The 23,060-nt window shown below is 39.2% G+C and overlaps 1 protein-coding gene across 7 annotated transcripts in view; it reads right to left on the bottom strand.

Moving 5' to 3' along the window:
• Positions 1-15,114: 15,114 nt before the first annotated feature.
• ROCK1 (Rho associated coiled-coil containing protein kinase 1) overlaps positions 15,115-23,060 on the bottom strand; it is a 144,409-nt gene continuing 136,463 nt past the window's right edge. For 5 of the 7 annotated variants that reach the window (XM_080686181.1, XM_080686179.1, XM_080686180.1 and 2 more), the window contains 4 exons: positions 20,604-20,682; positions 20,185-20,446; positions 18,723-18,930; positions 15,115-16,727 (listed from right to left, as the gene is read on the bottom strand). In XM_080686181.1, coding sequence (XP_080542307.1) covers positions 16,724-16,727; positions 18,723-18,930; positions 20,185-20,446; positions 20,604-20,682 — 553 coding nt within the window. In that variant the 3' untranslated portion in view covers positions 15,115-16,723. The remainder of the gene's footprint in view (positions 16,728-18,722; positions 18,931-20,184; positions 20,447-20,603; positions 20,683-23,060) is intronic. The other 2 variants (XR_013961521.1, XR_013961522.1) reach the window with 1 other exon arrangement.

Raw genomic sequence — 23,060 nt, forward strand, 5'->3', positions numbered from 1 at the left:
TAGAGGGTGTGTAGGAGGCAGACAATCAATGATTCTCTCATCATTGATGTTTCTATCTCTCTCTTCCTTTCTGAAATCAATAAAAATATATATTTTTAAAAAACCACCAAATATTGACTATGCTTTCTTATAGCACCTATAATTTTAATATTCCTATGTCTTTTTTCCTCTACTAAATTATAAACTCTTGGAGGGAAAAAAAACAGCCTTAAATAATTTGGGAATTTATATTCCCAAATATTATGTATATATATATATATGTTATGTATATTCCAAACTATTTAAATATGTGTAAATATGTATAATATTTTATGTGTAATCTGTATTATAAAAAGCCAGTGGCCAGAATGCAGGAACGCCAGAATGACCAAACAACTGGTAACCAGGAGGTGCATTGATGGGTCTCGCGCGATTTCGCGCGCTGGGCCTCTAGTATATAATATTTCCAAACTGAACTGTGGGTGGGGAGGGGGCCTGGAACAGTACTTCACCTATAAAATGTGTTCAATAAGCATTTCCTAAATAAATGCATAACTTAGTTTTCAGTCAAGAGATAAGGCAAATTATATTAGGGTGAATGCTATGCTGCTATAATAGACATCAAAATTCAATTGCTAAAAATATTCAATTGCTAACAAGTTATGGATGAGTGGGGGAAAGCAATAGCTCTGCTACATGAGGTCATTCAAAGGCCAACATTCCCTAAAGCAGTTCTTTTCAAGTTTAACGTGAATGTGAATCACCTAGGACCTTGTTAAAATTCAGATTCTGAATCAGCAGGTCTGGGATGATGTCTAAGATACTAAGTTCTCAGGAAAGCACCCTTTTTTTTTTTTTTAGAAAAATCCTCACCCGAGGATATTTTTTCCATTGATTTTTAGAGAGAGTGGGAGAGGGAGAGACAGAAACATTGATGTGAGAGAGACACATTAATTGGTTGCCTCATACTCCCTCCCCCCAGGGCCCAGAGCCTGCAACCAAGCTACGTTCCCTTGACCAGAATTGAACCCTAGATCCTCCAGTCCAAAGTCCTAAGCTCTATCCACTGAGCAAAACTAACTAGGGCAAAAATCACCCTTTTGAGCAGCAAGTCATTAAGGGAGTTGGTTGAAGATGGGCTGCAGGACTATCTGGGTTTTAGCCCACAGGAAGAAGAAATAGAAGGGAGGAAATTACAGGGTAGCAATTTCCTTTTCAGCAAAAGGAATGGAAAGGATGTGAAACAAATCACTTCCATTCACAGCTCATTGGTGAAAACAGTTCCTGGCCTCCCTGCATGGAAGTTCAGGAAATGTGGTCTCTAACAGAGCAGAGGGATTCAAGCTTAAACTCTATTTTATGCAAGAGGGAGGCAATGGATTTTGGTGGAAAACCAGCTGTCTCTGCCAAACAAATGTTGGACTCCTGTAAGTAATGTTCAAGCTTATAAAGTTTTCCTAACATAAGTGACAAAACTCCTGGTTGCTTAGAGGTTGTTTTTGTTTGTTTGTTTTTTTGATCCGTAAAAGGAAAATTATAATATCTGTTGCTGAGTGCTCTCAATGTTCTAAAATTTAAATAGCTAGATGAGTGCATATATGTAAGGAATAATGACCAAATAGAGCTGATCTAGAGCAGAATGAATACCAGGTACTCTTATATGTTTAAACATCTACCTTCTAGGCTAAATTCAATTCCAGAAGTTCTAATTAATGAACCCAAAACAGAAGTAAATGATTTGTAATTCTCACCCTCAAAAAATTTCTTTCAGAAACAAAAATTTCCACAATTGGACAGAAATAAACGGTTCCGGCCTAATATTTACCTATCTATACTAACTTACACTTCAATTAAATTCAGTGATGCTTGAATTGCTATGCTTGTTTGCCTTCCATTTTTGTTCCCCCACTCCTACTTTAGAATCAAGTTCTCCCCATTTTCTCTCCACTTACATCTCACCTCCATGGCACATTTCTACCTTACAAACAACAGATTTGTCTGTCTCTTTAAGCAATTGCTTTTTTTAAATCATTTATTTAACATTTAATATTTACTGTCTTTTTTATATATGTATATAGTAGATATATTCTATCTTTTCATCTAAACTATGAAAATTCTTTGTGCCTCCTTCAGAAATATTTCATGGTTAATTAATTAGACAATTTCAGGACTATGTTGTACTCTGAAGAACTTTTATACAGTAATTTTAATTAGATCACTATGTGTATTATCTACTTCATATCTTGTTCATTTCTGTATCTGCTAGGCCTGCACAGGCCCAGCATGAAGTAAATACCCTATCTATTTGCTGAATAATGGATTGCTGGTGTTGGTGATAGGAATTCAAAGAAAAAGAAATGGAAGCAAGTGGAAGGCAGGAAGGTCTTAGAGAGAAAAAAAAAGCAAAACAATTATTTATTGATTGTCTATTCATGGACCCTGCATTGCAGGAGCTCATAGTTTGCCAGAAAATGTAGAGAAATATTAAAGTAAGTAATAACTATGCATGTGAATGATGGGAAGGAGACTAGCTAGAATAGAGCAGAGGACATGTGCAAGCTGTGGCAATAGATAATGTAGGATGGCTAATGTGGGACATGATTATAGAGAGCCTGAGTGCCAGGATAAAAAATGTAGGGGTGCCAAAACCGGTTTGGCTCAGTGGATAGAGCGTCAGCCTGCGGACTGAAGGGTCCCAGGTTCGATTCCGGTCAAGGGCATGTACCTTGGTTGCGGGCACATCCCCAGTAGGGGGTGTGCAGGAGGCAGCTGATCGATGTTTCTCTCTCATCTATGTTTCTAGCTCTCTGTCCCTCTTCCTTCCTCTCTGTAAAAAATCAATAAAATATATTTTAAAAAAAAAATACGTTTAAAAATGTAGGGGTTTTCTATCTTCGTAAAGTCTCTAGACATCACCTACAAGAAAAGTAATATTGACATTTCCATGTGCTAGACTATCCCAGATGATGTCTCATTCCAAAGCAAAGATCTTATCTAAGTCAAGAATTCTTTTATAGGGATCCCAGTGAGTCAAGGCAGAAGGGCCATTTTAATGTTTTCTATCTTTAAAATTAGAGAAAAGTAATACATGTACAGGTTTAAAATTCAAACAGTAACAGGAAGATATTTAAAGAAAAAGCTATATCTGCCCATCCCACCCCCAATCCCACTTCTCACAGGCAGTTGACTTGAACCCTTTGTGATTTAGGGCTCCTGGGGATCACCTTCACAATTCTAAATAATATTCTTATAACTCTATTTGTTAATTTATCAAGTTACACAATATCTATTGAATACCATTGTAAAATATGAGGATGTAGCTTATTATGGGATATCTTTCTCCCCTTTCCATTCCTACTTCTCCCAACTGGTGTGGACCAGTGGTTGAGCATCGACCTATGAACCAGGAGGTCACGGTTCGATTCCTGATCTGGGCACATGCCTGGGTTGTGGGCTTGATCCCCAGTGTGGGGTGTGTAGGAGGCAGCCAATTAATTATTCTCTCTTACCATTGATGTTTCTATCTCTCCCTAAAATCAATAAAAAACTAAAATATTATCCAGTTTCATTGTTATATGTCTGGATATGTATTTATTTTAATTTATCCTTCTCATTACAAGGGGTAAGACTTTGAACTAAGGACTTAGTTTTAAATATTGCCTAATCTCTCTTTTGGAATTAATACACTGAAAGTCTATATTACCAGTTTCTAGATTTAACAAAAATTCTTAAGTTTTGCCTAATTGCCTCATTTGCCCTTCCCCCTCTTTCTTTGCTCAAGAGCCTCAGTTAAATATCTCTAAAAATATATGGATTGCCCTAGCCCTGTGGTCGGCAAACTCATTAGTCAACAGAGCGGCAAACCGCGGCTCGCGAGCTGCATGTGGCTCACGAGCCGAGCCGCAGTTTGCCGACCACTGCCCTAGCCGGTTTGGTTCAGTGGATAGAGCGTCAGCCTGCGGACTGAAGGGCCCCTGGTTCGATTCCTGTCAAGGGCACAAGCCTAGGTTGCAACTCAATCCCCAGTAGGGGGCAACTCAATCCCCAGTGGGGGGCGTGCAGGAAGCGGCCAATCAATGATTCTCATCATTGATGTTTCTATCTCTCTCTCCCTTCCTCTCTGAAATCAATAAAAATATATATATGGATTATTTTATCATATAACCACAATGTCATTATCACACCTGTTTTTTGTCTGTTTTGTTTTGTTTTCTAGATTCAGGATCCAGATGAGATTCATATTACAATGGGTTGTTGTGACACCCAAGTCTTTTAAAATAAAGCAGCTTTCCCTTCTCCTTCCCTTCCTTTATTTCCATGCCATTGATCTTTAGAAAAGCCAGGTAACTTGTTTCATACTACAAAATGTGCTGTATTCTAGAGCTGTTGGTTTGCCATTTTTTGGACATCATTAAAATTGGTTTTCTACTCCCCATATATATTATAAAAGAAATTAGCTCATGCAATTATGGAGGCTGAGAATTCCCAAGATCCACAGCCACCAAGTTGGAGACTCAGGAGAGCTGATGGCATAATTTTCCTTTGAAAGTTAGCAGGCTTGTGATCTAGAAGAGCTGATATTTCAGTTTGAGTCTGAAGGCCAGGAACGACTAATGTCCCAGCTCATGCAGCCAGGCAGGAGGAATTCCTTCTTACTCAGCCTTTTTGTTCAATCCAGGTCTTCAACTGATTGCATGAGGCCCATGCACATTTGAGAGGGCAACCCACATTTCTCAGTCTACAGACTCAATGTTGATCTCATGCAGAAACATCCTCACAGAATAATGTTTGGCCAGATGTCTAGGCATCCTATGGCTCAGTTAAGCTGACACATAAAATTAATCATCACTACTGGTATAACAAAAATCATGACACAATCAGAGGAATCACCTTGATTGACAGTCAAACAGAACACAAGCAGAAGGGAAGTTCCTCCCACTCCTATCCCCCAAAATTAGGATGCTGAAACAAAAAAGGAAAATAGATGTTGGGTGATAAAACCATAAATAACCCCTGTAATATCTTTGGCCTTGCCATCAAAAGAGACTAGAATGACTCCAAAGCTTCACTAATACTGTACAAAATCATGTAAAATTGGTCAAAAACATGTTGCATTCAAAGATATTGATATTAGCCCTAACCAGTTTGGCTCAGTGGATAGAGCGTCGGCCTGTGGACTGAAGGGTCCCGGGTTCGATTCTGGTCAAGGGCATGTACCTTGGTTGCAGGCATATCCCCAGTGCGGGGTGTGCAGGAGGCAGCTGATCGATGTTTCTCTCTCATTGATGTGTCTAACTCTCTATCCCTCTCCCTTCCTCTCTGTAAAAAAATCAATAAAATATATATTTTTTAAAAAGATGTTGATATTAGGCAAGTCTTACAGTACCATTACTATGGAATGAGTGAGACATTCTTGAATCACTTTCAACCTCAGCTCCTGATCCTGTATTGCCTTTAATCATGTAAACAATTTCTTTTGAAAAATATTTTTATTGATATCAGAGAGAAAGGGAGAGGGAGAAATAGAAACATCAGTGATGAGAATCATTGATCGGTTGCCTACTGCACACACCCCCACTGGAGATTGAGCCCACAACCTGGCATGTGCCATGACCGGAAAAAAATTATACTAAATAGAAGGAAAATAGAAGGTAAGTCAAACCACTTTCAGTAAAACCTGGGTATTTATTTGAGGTGATCATGTATAAAAGCTTTGATTCGTTGGCCAAAGAAAAAGAAAATAATTGTGGTATGATATATCATTGTTCCCCAATAATTCTTGCCTTTGTTTATCAGAATATTATGTATTCTTGCTTCCTTGATGGCGGGCTTGGCCTTATGACTTGCTCTGGCCATGAGATGTGAATGTAAGTGATGTCTAGGCAGAAGCCTTGAGCGTTAGTTCCTGAGTCACCATGTTTTGTTTTCCTTTGCCATGATGATCAGTGGTAATACAAACAGAGGCTGCTCCATCAGCTGGGTTCATAGAATGAATAGCATGTGGAACAAAGCTGCAGCTGTGGGAGAAAAACCTTTGTTTCCATAAGCCATTGAGATTTAGGGGATTATTTGATACTACTGCATAATCCAGCTCTCCTGACTAATGCTGTATGGTGACTAAGCAAAACTGTAGTAAGGTGGTTATACAGACCTTGAAGATTCTAAACCACATTCATAAAGGCTTGATTTGTTCTACATATATAACATAGAGTGGAGGTAATGGTAATGTAATAATGACTAAGGCTGAGCTAGCATTGTATTAATGCAAAAAGTCATGCAATGATTTTTTTCCCTCCAAGTTTTCCTAAAACTGATTGTCAACTGTATTACTTAATAGTAGAAAAATATGCTGAAATAGTGCCAAAATCATAAAGGAGCTGCATATATAAAAATTCAGCAACAGGAAGTTTTATCACGCCTGAAGTGATTTTATGTGAAAGAAGTTATAGTTGAAATAAGAAATTACGATTTCTAAAAGTGAGGCTGATGTTTGGGTGGAAGCTGTGAAATCCTGAGACATAAAAAATATGTGGTTATATAAATTCCATCAGAAATTGGAAAAACAGTTAAAAATACCCTGTAGACAGAAGGTAACACTTGAAGCAATTATAATAAATTGTGTTTGTAATTAGGTGTAAAATCTAATTGTAATTACACTCTAGATTCTAAAAGAATGTACTGAACACATGTAATTAATACACCCGAGGCCAATAAAAATAGAGATAAGTATTTCAAAGGGCATTATAAAGGATGAATTACTGATTGTGGGCAATTTTATGTGCCATGTTCTGAAGTAGGGATGTAAAAAAGCAAATATTAGCTTCATTATGAAATAATGAAAATGTACAATATAATATGTATCCAACTAAACAATGTCTAGAGATAAATGTTAGCAAATAAAGTTCCTGTTAAATGATGGAGAAATAATCTTTAGAGTGCATAAGGCTCATAATTTACTTAATAGTTCCTTCATGAAGTGTATTCAATTAATGAGAGGCTTTCAATCCAGTAAAAATAAATGACACCCATTACTGTATTTGTGTTACTTTGCATTTGATGAATTTTCCTTTATATTTATATCTTGGCCTACTATAAAGCTTAGAAACCCAACAGGCATTTTTCCATACTGTGGCAATGAAATCCAAGTTTCCCCCCCTAAATAATAGGTTATAATATGTGAAACTTATAAAAGTCTAGTAAGGAAAGAATCAAGATTTATGACTATTTTCCTTCAAAGCTGGGTTAACTTTCATATCCCAGATGGAAAATTGAGATTTATAGCTGTGTGATCTAGAAAAGAGGATAAAACATTTTAAAGTGTCTCCTCATCTATAAACCAGAGATGGTAATACCTATTTCATAGTTATTAGTGAGAATTAAATAAAATCTATACTAATAAAAGGTAATATGCTAATTAGACCAGGAGACCTTCCGGACGTCCTTCTGGACAAAGCCATGGTGGTGGGGACAAAGCAGAGGCGGTTAGGGGTGATCAGGCCGGCAGGGGAGGGCAGTTGGGGGCGAGCAGGCCAGCAGAGGGGACAGTTGGGGGCGAGCAGGCCAGTGGGGGTGGGGGGCAGTTGGGGACGAGCAGGCCAGCAGGAGGGGGGAGTCGGGGGCAAGTAGGCCAGCAGGCAGAGTGGTTAGGGGCAATCAGGCAGGCAGGCAGGTGAGTGGTTAGGAGCCAGCGGTCCCAGATTGTGAAAGGGATGCAGTCGGACATCGCCCAAGGGGTCCCAGATTGGAGAGGGTGCAGGCTGGGTTGAGGGACACCCCTCCCCCCACTGCACAAATTTCGTGCACCGCGCCAAAACCGGTTTGGCTCAGTGGATAGAGCGTCGGCCTGCGGACTGAAGGGTCCCAGGTTCGATTCCGGTCAAGGGCATGTAACTTGGTTGCGGGCACATCCCCAGTGGGAGGTGTGCAGGAGGCAGCTGATCGATGTTTCTCTCTCATCGATGTTTCTAACTCTCTATCCCTCTTCCTTCCTCTCTGTAAAAAAATCAATAAAATATATTTTAAAAAAAATTTCATGCACCGGGCCACTAGTACTTTTATAAAGCTCAATGAAGTCATGTTATCTTTGAAACATTCTTTATATATATATATATATATATATATATATATATATATATTTTTTTTTTTTATTGATTTTTTTACAGAGAGGAAGGGAGAGAGATAGTTAGAACCATCGACGAGAGAGAAACATCGATCAGCTGCCTCCTGCACACTCCCCACTGGGGATGTGCCCGCAACCCAGGTACATGCCCTTGACCAGAATCGAACCTGGGACCCTTGAGTCTGCAGGCCGACACTCTATCCACTGAGCCAAACCGGTTAGGGCTGAAACATGCTTAAGAGTTTCGATCTTGAGGTATTTCATGGTAATAATGCAGTAAAGAAATAATTTTTGAGGTTTTCTTTTTTTTCTTTTGGTAGTTAAATACTTGACCTCATTTATCCCTAATTTCAGATGGTCCTTGTTAACCGAGATGTTTTGAATGAATATTGGGTCTGAGTTAAGTTAGCAAATGTTTTACCAGGGCTTACATCATATAGAATTAATGACATCTTGACCAGATGTAATGAGGAGCAGATCTAAGAAGCATCCATTTAGCCAAAGGAGAAGATCCAGAATATTTCCTTTTACTCAGCTAGGCTAATATTATTTTTGTTGTTGCTGTTGTTAATCCTCACCTAGGATATTTTTTCCACTGATTTTTAGACAGAGGGGGAGGGAAGGAGGAAGAAGAAGAGAGAGAGAGGGAAAGAGTAAGGGAGAAACATTTATGTGAGAGACATCAATTGGTTGTCTTCCATAAGCACTCCAATCGAGGCTGGGGATCAAACCTGCAACCCAAGTACATACCCTTGACTAGGATTAATTCATGGCCCTCTGGTGCTCAGGACCCATGCTCTAACCATTTAGCAACACTGGCCAGGGCCTAAAAATACATTTTTGCTGTAAGTTGTAGACTTATCTTAATTAGTCTAAATAAATGCTAGTTTCTACCCCGATAGAGATGAAAATAAACTACTGTATTCAATTTAATGGCCAAATCAGCCTGTATAGTAACTTTTGAAAACCTACAAGCGCCCTGGCTGGTAGCTCAATTGGATCGTTGTCCCATATACCAAAAGGTTTTGGGCTCAACTCCCAGTCAGCGTACATAACTAGGTTTCAGGTTTAGTCCCTGGGTGTGCATGGAAGGCACCCATCGATGTTCCTCTCTCTCTAAAATCACTAAACATATCCTTGGGTGGGGTGGAAAAAAAAAAAGAAAACCTAAAAGGAACTATATGTATAGGATTAAACAACTATTACTCTATTCAAGAATTTTGAATTATATGGTCTATTTCTAAACATTTTCATCCCACCCTTCACCCCATATCTCTAGTATCTCAAAGTACTTTATGGGAAACAATAGCTTGAGAAAAATGTCATATTTTATTTCTGATATAACAATTCAAAAAAAGCCATTTGAAAAACAGAATTTGTATGTGTGAAGTAGAATTAGTATTTGTTTTCCCCTATCCTCACAAAAATCTAAGTTATATATACTTTGGAAATAATTCATTAGCAAACACACTGAACTGTTAATATTGGTTATTAAGGAACTGGTAGGGTGGGGTGGGGTTTAGGGCAGCCTTCAATTACCATTTGTACTTTTGTAATTCTTCAACTTCTTACAATGAGCATAGAGCTTGTTATAAAAAAAATGTTAAAAGCAGAAAAGAGTGGGAGCCCTGGATGGGTAGCTCAGTTGGTTAGAGGGTTATCCTGCTATGCCAAGGTTTCAGGTTCGATCCTAGATCAGGGCACATACAAGAAGCAACCAATGAATGCATAAATAAATGGAGCAACAAACTGATGTTTCTCTCTCTCCCCCCCAAATCAATATATAAAATTTTTAAAAAGGATAAAAGGTTGGAATAAACATACCTAAAGCACTGAGTACAGCTTTATGCACACATATTATTCAACTAGAAAGTGATTTGTTCAGTAAAAATCATAAATATAAAACAATGTGATTAACATTTCCAAGTGTAAATTAAAAAGAAAGGTTCTGCCCTGGCCGATTTGGCCAGTGGGTAGAGCATCGGCCTGGGGCAAAGGATCCTGGGTTCTATTACGGTCAAGGGTACATGCCCTGATTGTGGGCTCGATCCCCAGTTGGGGGTGTACAAGAGGCAGCCAATCAATGATTCTCTCTCATTGATGTTTCAATCTCTCTCCCCATCTCCTTTCCTCTCTGAAATCAATAAAAAATATATAGGTATTATTTTAAAAAAAGGCAAAAATCTCATTAGGTCCTTAGAATATACCCATTTACTTTAGTAATTTTATGTGAAAATGCTCTACCTAAAAAAAAAATTATTTACATGTATGTAGGTCTTTAATTTTTCTGAATGTTTCACAATTTTCTTAGTGGATATTGTACACATCTTTCAGTGAATTTTGTTTATTTCATTGTAAATTGTATCATTAAAAAGTTTCCCTTTCCGGAGAGAAACCAAGGTGGCGGCATAGGTAAACACCTAAACTGCTGCCTCGCACAACAATTTCAAAACTACAACTAAAAGACAAAACAGACACCATCCAGAACCACAGGAAAGATGGCTGAGTGGAAATACTACAATTAGAAGGAAAGAGGAAAGCACATTGAGACTCAGAGGAGCTGCAAAAGGCTGAGGTACGGAGACATGCGCACGGAGAGCACGGGCGGCTAAATGCACGGGCGGCTGAGTGCGTGGCTGGCTTCCTAAAGCGGGAGGGAGACGGAAGCTCCCGACTGCGCTGAACTCCAGTTCCAGGCGAGACTCTGGGAAACCAGATTCATTCGGGGGGAATCTGAACTGTCAGGAAAAGAGAAAGCACACTGAGACTCGGGAGCTGCGGAAGGCAGAGGTCCGGAGGTGCGCGCGTGCGCAGAGAGGACTGACTGCTGAATGCACGGGCGGCTGAGTGCGCAGCTGGCTTGCTAAAGAGGGAGGGAGACAGAGGCTCCTGACTGCGCTGAACTCCAGTTCCGGATGAGTTTCGGGGAACCCAGACTCATTCGGGAAGAAACTGGACTGTCTGGCAACGGGCGAAACTCGAGGGCAGCTTTCTCTCAGAGGTGCTTGCAGCGATTACCAAGGGACACTGAGACCCAGGGGCCTCATAGGGCAGGGCTGACGGGAAGCCAAGGCTGTCGTCTCCACCCTGAAACTCCACCCCATCCAAGCTGAGCACAGAGGCTTTTGCAATTTTGCAAGTCTTGTCCCATAATGGTGTCTCCAGCACAGAAGTTCTCCCAGTGTAGACACAGCTGATCCTCACAGCCAATTGGCCTGGAGGTCAATTCCTCCCAATGATACCAACAACAATCAAGACTTAACTACAACAAGGCTGAGCACACAGTCCACAAAGGGTTCACCAAGAGTGTCCACCTCAGGTAACTGGGGAGGCTGAGCCACTGTGCCCTAGAGGACACCTACCACACAAAGCTACTCCACCAACTCAGGGAAGCAGCGAAAATGCGGAGACAAAGAAACAGATCACAAATGAAAGAAATGGAGGAACGCAAACAACTGGATATAGAGTTCAAAACCACGGTTATAAGGTTTTTCAAGAATTTCCTAGAAAAGGCTGATAAATTTAGTGAGACCCTTGAGGATATGAAAAAGGACCAACTAGAAATTAAACATACACTGACTGAAATAAAAAATATATACAGAGACCCAACAGCAGACTAGAGGACCGCAAGAATCAAGTCAAAGATTTGAAATAGAAAGAAGCAAAAAACACTCAGCCGGAAAAGCAAAAAGAAAAAGAATCCAAAAATTTGAAGATAGTGTAAGGAGCCTATGGGACAACCTCAAGCGTACCAACATCAGAATTATGGGGGTGCCAGAAGAAGAGTGAGAGCAAGATACTGAAAACCTATTTGAAGAAATAATGACAGAAAACTTCCCCCACCTGGTGAAAGAAATAGACTTACAAGTCCAGGAAGTGCAGAGAACCCCAAACAAAAGGAATCCAAAGAGGACCACACCAAGACACATCATAATTAAAATGCCAAGAGCAAAAGACAAAGAGAGAATATTAAAAGCAGCAAGAGAAAAACAGTTAATTACCTACAAGGGAGCACCCATACGATTGTCAGCTGATTTCTCAACAGAAACTATGCAGGCCAGAAGGGAGTGGCAAGAAATATTCAAAGTGATGAAGAGCAAGAACCTACAACCAAGATTATTCTACCCAGCAAAGCTATCATTCAGAATTGAAGGTCAGATAAAGAGCTTCACAGACAAGAAAAAGCTAAAGGAGTTCATCACCACCAAACCAGTATTATATGAAATGCTGAAAGGTATTCTTTAAGAAGAGGAAAAAGAAGAAAAAGGTAAAGATAAAAATTATGAACAACAAATACATACCTACCAACAAGTGAATCTAAAAATCAAGTGAATAAAAAATCTGATGAACAGAATAAACTGGTGAATATAATAGAATCAGAGGCATAGAAAGAGAGTGGACTGACAATTCTCAGGGGGAAAGGGGTGTGGGGGGTGCAGGAAGAGACTGGACAAAAATCTTACACCTATGGATGAGGACAGTGCGGGGTAGGTAAGGGCAGAGGGTGGGGTGGGAACCAGGTGGAGGGGAGCTATGGGGGAAAAAAGAAGAAACAATTGTAATAATCTGAACAATAAAGATTTATTAAATTAAAAAAATAAAAATAAAAAGTTTCCCTTTCCAATTGTTGCCAGTAAACAGGAAAACAACGTAATTCAGTATATTATTTTGTATCCAGAGGCCTTTGAAAATTCACTTAATTCTAGCACTTTGTGACTTTAGACTTCTACATACACAATTATGTCATTTGCAAATATGTCAGTTTTATTTCTATGTAGTAACTTACCATACTCATAGATTGGAAAACAAAACTGTAAAGATGTCAATTCCCCCCAGATTGATCAACAGATTGAATGCAATCCCAATTATAAGCCTAGAAGTCTTTCTCTTTCTTTGGTAGAAATTAACATGTTTTGAAAACTTATATAGGAATGTAAAAGGCAAGAACAGTCAAGTCAATCTGGAAGAACTGTGAAGTTGGAGAACTTACACCACAAATATCCTATATAATAAAAAGGTAATATGCAAATTGTCACTCCAACACACAAGATGGCTGCCCCCATGTGGACACAAGATGGCCGCCACAATATGGCCGACAGGAGAGGGCAGTTGTGGGCGATCAGGTCAGCAGGGGAGGGCAGTTGGAAGGGACCAGGCCTGAAAGGGAGGGCAGTTGGGGACAATCAGGCCTGCAGGGGAAGACAGTTAGGGGTGATTGGGCCGGCAGAGTAGGGCAGTTGGGTGGGACCCAGGCCTGCAGAGGAGCACAGTTGGGGGGGACGAGCCCTGCAGGGGAGGGCAGTTAGGGGCGACCAGGCCGGCAGGGGAGGACAGTTAGGGGTGACTGGGCTGGCAGGGGAGGGCAGTTAGGGGGGAACCAAGCCTGCAGGGGATGGCAATTGGGAGCAACCTGGCCTGCAGGGGGAGGCAGTTGGGGGGGACCAGGCCAGCAGGGGAGGGCAGTTAGGGGAGACCAGATCAGCAGGGGAGGGCAGTTAGGGGAAATCAGGCTGGCAGGGGAGCAGTTAGGCATCGATCAGGCTGGTAGGGGAGTGGTTAGTGGTTGATCAGGCTGGCAGGCAGGTGAGTAGTTGGGAGCCAGCAGTCCTGGATTGTGAGAGGGGTCCCAGATTGGAGAGGGTGCAGGCTGGGCTGAGGAATTTCATGCACCGGGCCTCTAGTAAAATCTTATAAAGCTACAGTAATTAAAACAGTGTAATATTGGCAAGAATAGAGAAATAGATTGGTCACCTGATTTATGATTCAGGATGAATTGTCTTTTTGATAGATACTGCAGGATCAATTGGATATCCACATGGAGAAAAAAAAAAAAATCTTTAACCTCTACATCACACATACACACAAATGAATTCCATATGGATTGTAGATCTAAATGTGCAAGTTTAAACAATAACGCTTCCAGAAACTAACACAGAATCATCTTCATGACCCTGCAGAATAGGCAGATTTCTAAATAGGACACAAACTGGCCGGGCAGCTCAATTGGTGAGACCATCATCCCAATACGCCAAGGTTGTGGGTTTGATCCCAGGTTGGAGCACATATAAGAAGCAACCAATGAATGTGTAACAAATGTGGAGCGACAAATGGATGTTTCTCTCTCTCTCTAAATATTAATAAAAAATACATTTTTATTACATTTGGTGAATGGTTCTCAGACGATAGTAAGGACATTGTCAAGAACAATGAAGAGTCTGAGATTTAACTGTACTTACAAACCAAAGTTAGCCTGCCAACATTTCATGGATCCTGGCAAAAGACATGAGACTCCTGGATCACAGCCAAACAACTTTTACACTAACAGTACAAGCAGCATGAGCTTCATGTTCTTGTCAATTCCCCTTGCCCCCCAAGTCCCATGGGAGCAATGCAAAGTGGCTCAGGTGGGTGCCTGAACATACCGTGGGTTTACATCACAGCCGAGGAACCCCAAGTTTAGGGTACCTGAATCTTTTGTAAAGAATTCAAGCAAATCTGCCCAACTTTTGCAGATCTGGAGGGAACATTATCTTTAATATACCGGATGGTAGACATACCTGCCTTCCTCTTGAGGAGACACGATATCTTCCGTGGTTGTTCACTATGCAGAACTCCTTGGTAAAGATTCTGGAAAAAAGGCTGCCAGAGTCTCTCTCTGACCATAAGATATGAGAAATGTAAGAGATCCAGGTAAAATGGTCTCCCAATAGACCAGGGATGGGGAATGTCTGGCCCGAGAGCTGTGAAACGCCTGCCAAATCATTTGGTCTGGCCCTGCCAAGGCATTGGGGTGAGTTAATTAAATGTTTGACCAAATACAGCAGGCTAATTTTTCAGTTGATAATTTTGTATAGCCTGCGAATGATACCCTTGGCAGAAATAAGGTTCTCCACCCCTACAAAGACATTAGTTAACTTTTCATTTCAACTGTAGCCATTCTTCTTTTAGAACCCAAACAGGTTCTATCTTTTAAAAACTCACTTTAATCTAATTGTGGAATTGAACAAACCTTAGTACATAGTCAGAAACTAGTTTATAGCATGATTTCATTTCAGGCAGGAGAAAACACCATACAGTCATTATTAAAGGTATCCATCCATAAATTACTTTTATTTCTCATTAAATGAGCACAGAGTCATTAGCATATTAATAACAGATATGTTTATTATTACATATCCATCAGTGCGGCTTTCAATACCACTTGAAACATGCATATCATCCTAGAGACGAATCAGTTTTCCAGTGCTTATTTGATACACATTACTGCAAAGCCATTATAAATTACTGAGGAGGTATTTGGTTAAAAAAATAAACAATAAATCATACTGCCCATACAAATCTACTCTTGCTATTGCACAAGAGTTTATCAGTATTTATCTGGTAATTCCTATGTTAACTGGAAAACATCACAGATGTATTGCCATAATTTTCTTTTATATTGGTGCAACCTTCTACATGTTTTGCAGTTTTATAAAGTCATTCATTATTTTAGCAGGTAGTTTGATGCAAAGATTGTACTTAATTTATGAAAGTCCAACAAACCTCTAAATATTTAAAATTAAACCAAATATCAATGAAAAACTCACTGACATAATTTTTTGAAAATATGTTTTTTGAAACTTCTATATTTAGACATGGCAGTAAAATAATTCTCTCAAATTAAGGCACTAAAAGCTCAATGCAACGCTCATTGAAGTGTTCTAAGAATAATTTACATTTCAAACAGTGCATACATTTCTTATATGTTTGTTAACTTAATGTCTTTATCACTTAAAACCACAAAGAAATACATTATACAATTACAGAAATGATGTACCCCACAAAATGTTTTTAAACTTGGTTCTTTTTTACAGTTAATTCCTAAAGTCTCTAGTAGTAAAATAACTCAATATGGCTTGGCAAAAATGCATAGATTAAGTGTAATATTTTTTGCCTTCTCCCATTCACCAATCTACAAATTTGCTGAAACACATACAGTATTTTGTAAAGCATAATGTAAGATACTTATTCTCCATTAAGTCCACCACGGCAATCAACAATAAGGCTTTTAAATTCTACAGTGAGGGCACTGAAGTCAAGTGAAGTCACTGCTTTCTTAAAATAGTTTTGTATAGTCTTGCAAGAGCACAAAAACTGAAGTCATTAAAAAAAATTGCAGTTGTCTCATTTTGAGATATTTTCTTTACTCCTTCCATGAGCTGATCTTGATAGTGATGGCCATTCCACTTAAAAGTGAAAGTCCCTTCCTCTTACTCATCTGAGGAAACTGTGTTCTATCATGATTGACAGGCATTTTCTTAGAAATTCAAAAAGGCAGCACCTTTTTAAAATATATATATCTAGCTAAGCTTTTCACCAATTGTAGTTGCATTACATAGTAATAATTAATCTAATCTACCTGTAGGCAAACCCGCAATAAAAAAAAAAAAACAGAAACAAAAAACAAACAAACAAAAAAAACCGTTGGTGTGCTTTTGTGCCAAAGCATGGACAGAATAACAGCAATCTTAACCCTGAAGCCTGTGATATTGTGTCAAATGAACAGCCTGTCTGTTCTGCATGGTTAAAGAAGCCTTGTTATCAGGTAGCATCCCACACGATTCCACAAGGTGCTAGGTCACATGGTTAACTGTTGGTGGGGGAAAAAAGAAAAACTATAATTTAAAAAATGTACTCAGTTGTAGGGAAAGGTAAATTACATTATTTTTATATCTAATAACTAACACACAAAACTTGAAAAACAAGAAAATGGAAAAATACACTTAATAGTATCTCCTTTTTGCTTCTACTCTATTTCAAACATATATATTTCACACACACATATATGCATATACTAGTATGTATATATATATATGCATATATGTGTGCATATACTAGTATGTATATATATATATACACACACACACAAATATATACACACATTTTATGAAGCAATAAAAAGCAATCCTATCTAATAAAGAGGGAATATGCTAATTAACCATCACTCTGTCACAAAGATGGCTGTACCCACAGTTGAGGCCAAGTTCCCATAAGGAGCCTTAACAAGCAATCAGCAGGGACCTGAGGCTAGCCCTCCCCTGCCCCGTGGGGCTTGACAGGGGACCTCAGGCCACGCCCCCCGCCCCAGCACCAAGCCAGGGGACCTGAGGCTGTGCCCCCCTGCCTGGCAGGGCTTGACAGGGGACCCCAAGGTGCACCCCCAGTGCTGGGTTGGGGGAACTCAGGCTGCTCCCCCCGCCCAGGGGGGACCTGAAGCTACACCCCCCTGCTATGGGGCTTGACAGGAGACCTGAGGCTGTTCCCCCGTCCTGGTGCCGGGCTGGGGGACCTGAGGCTGCCCCCCCCCCCTACCTAGCGGGGCTTGACTGAGGACCTCAAGGCAAGTCCCCCACCCCGGTCTGGGCTGGGGGACCTCAGGCCATGCCCCCCATCCTGGCGCCGGGCCAGGGGACCTGAGGCTATGTTCCCTGCCTGGCGGGGCTTGACAAGGGTGGGACTATCCAGGTCTGGATCTATCCCAATGAGGGGGGGGCCAGCTGGGTCTGGGTCTCACACGATTTTGAGGTGCATGTGGGTGGGCGGGGACTTGACTCTGGGTCCCATGGTGTGCCCCAGACTCTGACAGGAGGAAGGTTTTCATATACATTTTACTAATTTTCTTTCATCTCTGACACTTCTATTATAGGGAAAGGGCAAATAGCAATATTAAATTATTTCCTCTAATTAATCCCCTTTTAATGTGCATGAATTTCGTGCACCGGGCCACTAGTTGTAAATAATTTTAGATCTAGCTTTTAGCCTATACAGGAGGGCATTGATACAGGATTCTACAGAGAGGCAAATCTGTGATAGGTCTCACTTTTAGAGTCAAATGCCCCTCTTAATATAGGGACTACACTCCAGCAAAAGTTGGGATTTGGTACAGGAGAAAAAGCATAGGCTTTAGAATTAGATGAAAATGGGTTCGAATCCTGACTATGCTACTAGTTAGCTGTGTGGTCTTGTTCAAGTGATCTAATTCCTTTGAATCTCATTTAGTCATGTCAAAAAGAGAACTTACTGAGAAGTTTATTTGTAACATCATAGTCACTGATAATACCAAATAATTTTGATTTTAAAAAAACCCACTATGTCAATATATTTAAAAATAAAAAATGAGCAAAGTTTTATATAAATCTGTTTATATTAAAAAAGGAATAAACCACATGATTTTTAAAACATTATGAGCTATGGGTGGGAAGTAATCAACCAAGAACCTGTATGCATATATGCATGGCCCATGGCCACAGATAATAGGGCAGTGAGGGCATGGGGGGTGAAAGGGGAGAGGCCGGGGGTGGACTGGAGGGGGTCAATGGGGAAATAAAGGGGACATATGTAATACTTTCAAAATAAAAAATTATTAAAACAAAACAAAAACCATTATGGGCTAAACATGTGCCATGTATACCAACCAATGACAAAGTTTGACATGGAAGTAAATAAATATGATATATAAAATATTATTTAACAGGAATCAGTTAAACTAATTTGTAAAGTCATTTCTAGTCATATATAAATACCTAGCTACATATGATACTCATCACTTTCACACTGTTAAAAAGGTAAGCATTTCAATCCTTACCTAGTTTTTCCAGATGTATTTTTGACCACTTTCCGGAAAGACTGATTTGCAGTGGATCTTGTAGAAAGTGTTCGAGGGGATGCACGAACAAAACCAGATGGTGGATTCTTAGGTATCTTTTTCACTAAATGAGTTACCCATTTCTTCTGTTCATCCTGAGAACATGCTAACAACAGCATATCTCTTGCTGATGTTACATCATAACTTACTATGTTAAGGAAAAAAAGTGTACAATTAAAGTCATATAAAATCTAAAAAAGCCCTATTAAATGCATAATTTTCTAAGTTCTTAAAATCTGAAAAGATTTACTATGTATGCTTAATTAAGCTTGGACAGTATCCCTTTCCCCTTAATATAATTAAGGCTGAAATTTAAAAAGAAAACACTAGTTATAAACTAGTAAGAAAAACAAAGTAAAATCAGAAATACAATAAATGCATTAGTGAAACAAATAAATGTATATTTAGAACACAAGTTTCTTATCTTAAAATACCTATATTCTGTATTCTTTCCCTCTAGTTACCTCTGGTAAAATAGATATTTTGTCTATGATACAGTCTGCTGATCCAGGCAGTGAAAACCAGATAAAAAGAAAACAAATCAGGTCTGGCTGGCATGGCTTAGTGGTTGAGTGTCCACCTATAAACCAGGAGGTCACAGTTAAGTTCCTGGTCAGGGCATATGATATGCCTGGGTTGGGGGCTTGATCCCCAGTGTGGGGCGTGCAGGAGGCAGCTAATCAATGATTCTCTCTCATCACTAATGTTTCTCTCTCTCTCACTTCCTCTCTGAAAAAATAAAAAAAGAAAACAAGTCAGAGGTAAAAATTCAAGGGGTGGAATATAGTGGAACTCACCTATAGCTCTTCTCTCCAATTTATAATAATTTTTTTTTTTTTTACAAATGGGTGATTCTCTTTTAAAGACATTATGTTCAAAGCCAAATCTATAACTGTAAAATGATAGCTATATGTTGCTCCACCGTGTCAAAATGTTACTTCTTATAACCTTTTTTTTCTTAAATTTGTGCAGGTTCTGTATTTATCAGAAGGATCCAGAACAATGGAGGTAGAAACTACCTTGCAACAAAGTTTCTTTAGACATGTATTTCACAGCTTATACTTTTTTCAACTTGGTATAGAAAATGCTACACCTGAAAAAGTTATTGGGGTGTAATTCTCTAATTTGTTTTGTGCGTGTGTGTGTGTGTTTTTAAATATATTTTTATTGATTTCAGAGAGGAAGGAAGAGGGAGAGAGAGGTAGAAACAACAATGATGAGAATCACTGATCGGCTGCCTCCTGTACACCCCCTACTGGGGATTGAGCCCACAATCCTGGCATGTGCTCCTGACTGGAATCAAACCTGGGACCTTTCTGTCCATAGGCCTATGCTCTATCCACTGAGCCAAACCAGCTTGGGCTCTAATTTGTTTTAAGTTATAAAATTTTTCATGCCTTACCTTTACATGGAGAAATTAGGTCCTCTTTCTTATCTAAGTGATCTCTGTGGCACTTAACATGGCATCTTCGACATTCTAGGGCAGGGGGTGGCTTAAAAACATGCCAGAGAGGTTTGGCACAGGCCTCACAGTTGGCGGGAAAGTGGTAGAGTGTAGGAATGAACTCATGGCCTTTGTGATTCTGAAAATTAGTTTTTTCAGCTTGTTGTACTGGTTCCATCTCTACATCTTTTCTACATTCACCTTCATTTGCATAAAGTATCTATTCAGGAATGGTAAAAGAAAGAAGATAAAAAAGATTTGTATCTGTACATACAAATTTCAAATGTATAAAAGCATTGGTGAATATATATTTACCTCAAAAATGTATTTAGTACTTAGGTAAAAGATCTTCTGAAATTATAATTTCATATTTTTACCTGAAATATTTTAGGAATTTCTTCAGTTTCAGCTCTGTACACATCTCCTTGGGTTACAGGTCGAACATGAAACAATTTACTAAAATGGAAACAAATGATAAAAACCATCATAAAAACTCAGTAAAAGGCATAAACAAACATTTCTTGAAGAGAAATTAGTCATCAGAAAAATATAACTTAAAATCACAGTATCACTATACACCTGTAAGAATTTGAAAAATAAAAATACTAACAAATCAAATGCTGATGAGCATGCAGAGAAACTAGATCACTCATGCAATTGTGGTAGAAATGTAAAACTGCAGAGCCACTCTGAAAAAGAGGGTGGCAATTGCACTCCTGGGTCTTTACTCCAAAGAAAAATTTATATCTATGTGAAAACCTATACAGGAATGTTCACAGGAGCTTTATCTACAATAGCCAAAAACTGGAAACAACCCAAATGAATTGTTAAACAAATGGTGGTACATCCAAACCATGGAATACTAAACTACTCTATTCAACAACTGAAAGAAAAAAACTACAACCTGGATGGATCTCAGAGGAATTACACTGAGTGAAAGAAAACAATCCTGAAGTTTATATAGTATTTTATTCCTTTTATATAACATCCTTGCAATGATAAAATTATAGAGATGGAGAACATATTAGTGATTGCCAGGAATTAGGGAGGGATGGAGAAAAGGAGCTTCTTCTGGCTATAAAAGGCTAACATGAGGAATCCCTGTGATGGAACTGTTCTGTATATTGACTGTGGTGATGGTCATAAGAATCTATACATGTGATAAGGGCATACAGATTGAAAAGAAAGAAGTAAAACTATTATTATTTGGAGATGACATGATTGTATATATAGAAAATCCCTGTGGAATAAAAAAAAAAAACTTATAAAAATAAGTAAATAACAAGATTAGAGAATTCAAGATCAATATATAAAAATAAATAGTGTATGAACAACCAGATACTCATATGGAAAAAAAACAACCAGATATTCATATGGAAAAAAACAACAACCAGATATTCATGGGGAAAAAATTAACTTCAACCAGAACCTCTTAAATTTTAGATTAATCATAACTTAATTGTAAAACCTAGAACAATAAATTTCCTAGAAGGAAACAAAAAATACCTTCAACAATCTTTGGACAGGCAAAAATTTCTTGGACAGATTAAAAAACACAATAATTCTTTTTAAAAACTTGCTATATGGTCTCTGTTTAAAGATACTGTAAAGGAAATGAACAGACAAGCTACGCACAGGGAAATATTTACACTACATATTTCTGTCACTGAATTTGTATCCAGAATATATACAAAGCTTCTACAAATCAATATTAAAAAAATAAGCACATAATTAAAAAATGGGCAAAAGACTTGGAAACACTTAAGAAAATATATACAGCCCTAACTGGTTTGGCTCAGTGGATAGAGCGTCGGCCTGTGGACTGAAGGGTCCTGGGTTTGATTCCGGTCAAGGGCATGTACCTGGGTTGCGGGCACATCCCCAGTAGGAGTTGTGCAGGAGGCAGCTGATCGATGTTTCTCTCTCATTGATGTTTCTGACTCTCTATCCCTCTCCCTTCCTCTCTGTAAAAAACCAATAAAATATATTTAAAAAAAAAAGAAAATATATACAAATGGCCAATAAACACATAAAAAGATTCTTGGCGTAATCAGTCATGAGAAAAATACAAATTAAAACATTGAGATAGCATTTCATATCAATTATAACAGAAAAAAATCAAAGACTGACAACACCAAATGTTGGTGAGGATGTGGAGCAACTGAAACCCATAATACTGGTAAGAATAATTAAGTGTAAACATTTTTGAAAACTATTTGGTAGATTTTTTTAAAGATTAAACACAGGAGAGGAACCAAGATGGCGGCATAGGTAAACACCTAAACTGCTGCCTCGCACAACAATTTCAAAACTACAACTAAAAGACGAAACGTCTATCACCCAGAACCATGGGAAAGCTGGCTGAGTGGAAGTTCTACAATTAGAAGGAAAGAGAAAAGAGCATTGAGATGTTCACAAGCGCTGAAAAGCTAAGGTACGGAGGCACGCGAATAGGGCTGGCGGCGGGCGACTGAGCGCGCTACTTTATTCAACCCAAAGGAAGACAAGCTCCCGATTACTCTGAACTCCAGTTTCTGGGGAGACGCTGGGGACCCAAATTCCTACGGGAGAAGCTGGACTGTCTGCCATCAGGTCGGAAAGTGAGGGTGGCTTTCTTGCAGAGATGTGCACAGCAATCATTTTTTACTGCGCTAGGGCGCGGGACGCGGGGACTTGGAAACATGGAGACGCAAAGACAGCTGACTGGCAGCCATCGCTGTTTGCCACGCCCTAGCCTAGTGACTCCCTGAGACCCCACCCTGCACAATCTACAAACCCACACAAGCTCCACGCAGCGGCTTTTACATATAAATGGTCTGCCCTATCGCAGCTTA

Source organism: Plecotus auritus (genome assembly GCF_963455305.1).
Source record: "Plecotus auritus genome assembly, chromosome: 8".
NCBI lineage: Eukaryota > Metazoa > Chordata > Mammalia > Chiroptera > Vespertilionidae > Plecotus > Plecotus auritus.